This window comes from Triticum dicoccoides, chromosome 2B (genome assembly GCF_002162155.2).
Source record: "Triticum dicoccoides isolate Atlit2015 ecotype Zavitan chromosome 2B, WEW_v2.0, whole genome shotgun sequence".
Classification (NCBI taxonomy): Eukaryota; Viridiplantae; Streptophyta; class Magnoliopsida; order Poales; family Poaceae; genus Triticum; species Triticum dicoccoides.
The window spans coordinates 179,517,917-179,524,455 of record NC_041383.1 but is presented as its reverse complement, the minus strand read 5'-3'; the positions used below and the strand labels follow the sequence as shown (position 1 = coordinate 179,524,455).

General features: G+C 45.8%; 1 protein-coding gene across 1 annotated transcript; it reads left to right on the top strand.

The window, feature by feature from the left end:
* Nucleotides 1-2,779: 2,779 nt before the first annotated feature.
* LOC119362914 (trehalose 6-phosphate phosphatase RA3-like) lies at nucleotides 2,780-6,317 on the top strand. The gene is made up of 9 exons (XM_037628188.1): nucleotides 2,780-3,168; nucleotides 3,275-3,415; nucleotides 3,528-3,599; nucleotides 4,052-4,147; nucleotides 4,298-4,351; nucleotides 4,562-4,811; nucleotides 5,253-5,323; nucleotides 5,432-5,524; nucleotides 5,897-6,317. Exons 1-9 carry the CDS (start codon nucleotides 2,923-2,925, stop codon nucleotides 5,948-5,950), a joined length of 1,077 nt encoding a protein of 358 aa, XP_037484085.1. The 5' UTR covers nucleotides 2,780-2,922; the 3' UTR covers nucleotides 5,951-6,317.
* The last annotated feature ends 222 nt before the right edge of the window (nucleotides 6,318-6,539 follow it).

Here is a 6,539-nt window from a genome sequence, read left to right as displayed (position 1 = left end):
ATTAGTAAACGATCTTGTTTCGTCTGTATTTTGAGTTTCGTTGCTCCATTTGAGTTGAATCTTTTTGCAAATCGTAGCTAATCACATGTACTTTCTGTTAAGATTTAATTCAGATGTTAATAATGCTGTTAGGTTATGACTCTTGTTAGTTTAAGCTGTTGCTTGTTTCGTGTTCGATTTGGATCTTTTCTCGAGTCTCGTGTTTCGCTCGAGTGATTGCTTATGTATGCTATTGTTTGTCTATGCTAGATTACCCGAAGTGCAAAGCTTGTTACTACGAATCGCTAGAGTTTGCAGATCGTCAGCAAGGCAAGTTACACTTTGATCATACTCTTTTATACCCAATTTTTACTATGCATTACTTTTTCTCCTCAAATACTTGCATTGGTAGGATTGGGAACATGTGGTTTTGGTTGTAGTGCTAGAGGTAGGAACCTAATACCTTTTGATCACCCTGGGAATATACATATGCTTGTTATTGCTTAGCCATGCTCGTAGACGGGGATTGGATCGTGATTCACACATGGAAGTTTGAGAGTTATTTTAATTGTGGATAACATTAAGGTGGCAACTTTAATACAAATCTTGGTGGATTGGTTGAGGCACCTGGAGTACCCAGTGTTGTCTGTTTTAGAAATCCCGGAGTACCTGTGTGATTATCCTATGGAATGCCACCCAGACTCTAAGAATCATAAGATTATTCAAGCTAAAAACTTCCGTGTGCAGCCACGAGCCATTATGGGCTCTGGCATAGTTGAGTAAGTTGCGTGAGCTCTTGAAGAGGTAGACTAGCAGATGTAGAGGGTTGTAGGTGGTACTGTCTACCTGGAGTAGAGAGTTAACGCTTCAGAAAGGCTATGTCTTGATCATCCGATCATGGATGCGGTCGAGTCTTGTGGGGAAAAGTGCGCAAACCTCTGCAGAGTGTATTACTAATCATGGTTAGTCGTGTCCCGGTTATGGACATCTTGAGTATCTAGGACTTGAATTTATTGATGTGATAACATCATGTTACTTTAATTAATCATGATGATGGGTTAAAGATGATACTTTTAATTGGGATTTGAGTTGGAGGAACCTTCTCAAATAATGGGCAACATGGGAGTAGTAAATAAATTTATTCCTTTGTTGTAGGAAAAAACTAGCTTTATGCAAAACCATGAAACTTACAGCCTCCACACCCAAATATTGCATGTAGATATAGTCTTTGCATTATCATTGCTTTACAGTGTAACTATGCCAGCATATTCCATATGCTGACTAGTTTCGGGCTGCAATGTCTTATGTTGCAGACTACTCAGACGGTGAATAAGGTGCGATAGGTCATTGTTTTGCACTCAGCTATGACGTTGGAGTTGATGGACTCATTTACCTTCGAAGCCTTCCGCTGTTATCTAGTTTAGATGGCCTTCAGCTGTGATTTATTTATGTAATAATACTCTTTATGAGGACTCGATGTAATAAGTGTGTGATTGAAACTCTGTTATAAATCTTTGAGTACTGTGCGTGTCAGCATTACCGATCCAGGGATGACACTGATGCACAGAGACTTGACCGTCTGAGGTCTGGTCACTACAAGGCGCCGTCTTGGGAGACTTGTGGTCGGTGGGCGCTTGTGGGTGGTTGGCGGCGGTGATGTGGCCCTCTTCGTGATGGCGTGATGCTTCCCCTGTCCCGATGCTGGATGTGTGTAGCGGCCTTGTTCTGCTCAAGGAGAGCCTCCGGTGGCTTGTGGGGATGTGCTGACCCTCTCTATGTGGTCACCCCGACGACATCCATCCTAGCTTGCGATGGTGCAGCATCGTTGATCCAGGCGAGTTGTGGCCTCCTTCGAAGATGGGTGTTGGAGGCGAGGAGGTAGTGGCCTCCTTTGAAGATGGGTGTTGGAGGCGAGGAGGTAGTGGCCTCCTTCGAAGATGGGTGTTGGATGTGCCATGCTGGGGTCCGTAGGTGCATGGGGACGGCATGCCCCGCTGGTGCCGGTCCCTCTCTCCTTTGAGCCTATGTGATCTTGCTCCTGGTGCTACATTCTCGGTTGAGGACCTCGGCGTCTACGACTTCGTCCTAAATTGCTTTTCTTTAGTCGTAGTGTGTGAGGCTTAGTTTCATGCTATTTTTCGTTCTTGTACCTTTTGCCGTGTACTTACTTTTCTTTGCCTGAGGGCGTGTGTCTGTAATCCTGCCCGGTTGATGGCTTTGTTAAATCAAAGCCGGGCTAGGCTCGATCCCCATCTCGGGCTCCGCTGTTGCTTTTTCTTTAAAAAAGGAAGGTTCCATTATACGTTAAAGGTATATGCATAGTAACTTACACAAGTCTCCGTCGACCGCTAGGCGACATCGCCATATTTGGCATGTAAGTGACATGACATTACCAGAAAAACAAGTGGTAGAAGAAACGTGTGGTCATGCGATGTTTGTATTTCAAGATAAACATATCGTCTCACTGCAACTCTCGGAGTATACGTAATTCATGTGAAACACAATTAACATGAAACGTAAAATGCTTGGAATTACGTGGACATCCCATTTCTTCTTCTTTGTCCCGGGTACTCCCTTTCGAAATTACTCGTTCAAGAAATGAATGTATTTACATATATTTTAGTTGTAGATATATCCATTTTTAATTTTTTTTGTGACAAGTAATTCCGAATGGAGGAAGTATTTCCCAATCATCAAAATGTGTCACTTCCACATCAAAAATTCCAAGAGGTGGGCCAAGCCCTTACACGCTATATATAGAGCCGGAGTCCACCGCCCAAACCAGCAAACCAACTTCCTCTCCTTCCTCCGCTCCCACCGAACCATCCTCATCACAGCCTCTCCTTCTCTTCGTTCGCTGCTCCCGTCGTAGCCCACGCATCTTGTTGCTTTTCTCCAGGCGCTTCTTCAGTCTTCCTCCCTGTGTCGGTCCGCGATCTCGTCATGATGAACCACGCCACCTTTGCTGCCGAGGACGCGGTCACCGCCGTGACGGCGCCGGCGCAGCCGGGTCGCCATTTTGTGTCGCTCCCGCCGCGGAGAGCGCGCGACTGCAGGAAGGCCTCCCTGGGCCGCATGGACCTCGCCACCTCGGCGGTGCTGATGGCCGGGTCTCTGCTGGACTCGATGAAGGCCTCCTCGCCCCGCCACGCCATGTCCCCCGCCGGCGCCGACCACGAGGAGTGGATCGTAAGTTTCTTTCTTTCACATGCACCCATGGCTGCTGCTTGCTTTCTTTCTCACCCTCCCTCCCTCTCTTCAACCGATTATTGACGAATCTTTGCCTGGATCGCAGGAGAAGCACCCCTCAGCATTGGAGTGGTTCGAGGGCGTGCTCGCGGCGGCCGAGGGGAAGCAGATCGTCATGTTCCTCGACTACGACGGCACCCTTTCACCGATCGTCGAGGACCCCGACCGCGCCGTCATGACCGAGGAGGTCAGTCTCCTTCCTCCCTCGTTTCCTGTCCTGTGACGCCTTCTTGCGACGCGATCGAAGCAGAGCATGCTCTGTTCACCCATGTTCTTATTCTTCTCTTTGATTGACGCAGATGAGGGACGCGGTGAGGGGCGTCGCCCAGCATTTCCCGACCGCCATCGTGAGTGGGAGATGCAGAGACAAGGTATACATTCTTGGTTCCTTGCTGCTGCTGCTGCTGCATTTATTTTTTGTTGCTTTCTTGGTGCCGTAAAAGAAGCCGGTTCCTTGCGCCTCACACGACGATGGAGCCACCATGGCTCCACCAGCGTGCACCGTAAACGGAATCTTCCAGGTCTCCCCTTTGTAATATTTGGGCGTGATTTTCACCGCCCACGTGACATGGCATGCATGCCGCATTTGGTTGCGGGAGTGAACCTAGACGCTATACACACACCAGTACACGCATAGAGATAGAGCCATAGCAAGTGTTTTTATGAGCGTTTCCTCGCAGTACTACTTCCGCCCGCAGAAAGGCCGGGACCCTTTTGCTCATTCCTGTATGTTTTGCCTACGTACGAAAAAAAAAGATCGCTGTATTTGTATTCGTATATATTTGTATTTATGGTCATGTGTTGCGGTGCAAAATATACGCAGGTGTTCAACTTTGTGAAACTGGAGGAGCTGTACTATGCCGGGAGCCACGGCATGGACATCAAGGGCCCCACCAAAGTGTCTAACCACAAGGCAAAGGTTAGTTAGTCCACATCTCCCTTTCTCCGAATTTTCTTCTTGACTTATTCTCTTGCTTTCTCGACCATCAAGGGCCCTAATTTTTTGTTTGCTGTAATTAAGTCGCTTGCGAGCTGCGTGATTGAGTGGTTGTTCGGTTTGTCTACGCAGGCTGACGAGGTTCTGTGCCAGCCGGCGACCGAGTTCTTGCCTGTCATTCAGGAGGTAGGCATGCACGACCTGACCCTGTCTTTCACCAGTGAGAGATTAAATAAACTACGTACCTAAGAAATAATATTCCTAATCAACGAGTAGTAATCTTGGTGTACTTTTTTTCTCGCCATCAAGTCAACTGCTGCTACTAGTACACCTAGCTAGTACAATAGAATGTAAATGTTTTGCTGACAAGTGTGGCTCCGATCGATTAATTTGCAGGTGTATGAGACGCTGACCGCGAAGATGGAGTCCATCCCGGGGGCCATGGTGGAGAACAACAAGTTCTGCCTCTCGGTGCACTTCCGCTGCGTCGAGGAGGCGGAATGGGACGCTCTGGGCAGGGAGGTGAAGGCGGTGCTGGACGACTACCCGAAACTCTGCCTCACCAAGGGGAGAAAGGTCCTCGAGATCCGGCCCTTCATCAAGTGGAACAAAGGAAACGCCCTTAAGTTCTTGCTCAAGTCTCTCGGTGAGTTCTTCTTACACAACACATCAAGGTTGTTGTAACCGTGGCAGTTTCCTTAATGGAAATCGACGGCGCAGTCCGTTGTTCTGTTTAGAGAACACCGCCACGCCGCGCATAGCCTGCAAAGAAAACCACACATGATTGTCCTAGACGTGGCATTTTCTTTTCGAGAGAAACCACATATCATCATTAAACAATATACTCTGTACAAATACAAACGTACACAGAAACTCCACGAGACCAGCAAAAGGCCATATCCCTGGAAACTTTGCAAAAGGAGCCCGATAAAGATTTAAAAAAAACCGTGGCGGTTTCTTTAATGGAAATAGACGGCACAACCCGTTGCTTAGAAGAAAAAAAAAAGAAACAACACATATAGTGCATGCATAAATGTTGATGCTACTTCCTAATAACATTAAGTTCTGGATGGTTATTTCTTTTCAGGTTATGCAGGGCGTGGCGACGTTTTCCCGATATATATTGGAGATGACCGCACAGACGAGGATGCGTTCAAGGTATAGCGCGTGCTTTACCTGTCCTCTTTTGCTCTATGATCGGATGAAAGAGCAAACTGACTCCTTTGACTACCCTTTACTTTTGCAAAAAAAAAAAAATCAAAATAGGTGCTGCGCAACATGGGACAAGGCATCGGGATCCTTGTGACCAAGTTTCCCAAGGACACTAGCGCATCGTACTCTCTGCGTGAGCCTGCTGAGGTAAAACACCTTTATATTTCTTTAAATAAAAAGTGATCCATGCATATGTATGGAATGTATAATAGCTTCATGCCTATTTTTGTGCAGTAATTTTATGCTTTCTAAAATTTGCACGGCTAGCTAGCTACTTAGCTACCTAAGGCAACTATTGTATATACTGTGGTCACTGTTGTTATAGTAGACCTATCAGTTAAGTTCATGTATATGTTCTCGAACAGCTTCCCGTAAAGTTGATTGTTAGGAGAAATAAAGCAATGAAATGTTACGCGTGACGCCTTATTTGTAGACTACAAGTTGTAGTCATGGGTTTTGAGTTTGACATGAAATTTGTTTTCATATGTGTAACCTGGCTTGGTCATATACATTGTGCAGGTAAAGGAGTTCATGCGCAAGCTAGTGAAGAGCAACGGGGTAAAGAAGGGTTAATTCATCAATCAACAACCTTCTAGCTCTAACTCAACATGAAGATCGAGCAGGCTATATAGCTTGTACATCAAGTCTAGCTTGTTTCCTTTTTGGACTTGGTGTTGTCTCTCCTTTCATCTAGTAGAACAATGCATGCATGCGTGTTAGGGTCGATGTAGAAGATCCAGATCGATCAATGACCCATGCTAGGCCTTGGCTCTGAAGGTTTCTATTACTGTATCCTTCTCTCAAGGTCTTGTAATTAGCCTTCCCTTAGCTATGACAGAAATGGTATTGACAAAGTAGCCCTCCTTTTTCTCGCCCTGCACTATAAAATTGTTCTATTGCTTGCTTCGTCGTTAGCTTGTTATGATGTGATCTCTGTTGAGAAGTTGTTAAAGATATTATTGTGTTAGGACATCTTCAACGTTAACAGGCAATTTTGCTCCGGCATCCGTCACTACAACAAAACATACTTTAAGTAACACAATGATGTAACAAATGACAAAACATGTTACAAGTAAAAATGCAGTAACATATCATTTGTGTTGCAAGGATATAAGATGTGTTACAGATAGTAACATGAAATTGTATGTCGGTACCTAGTGTT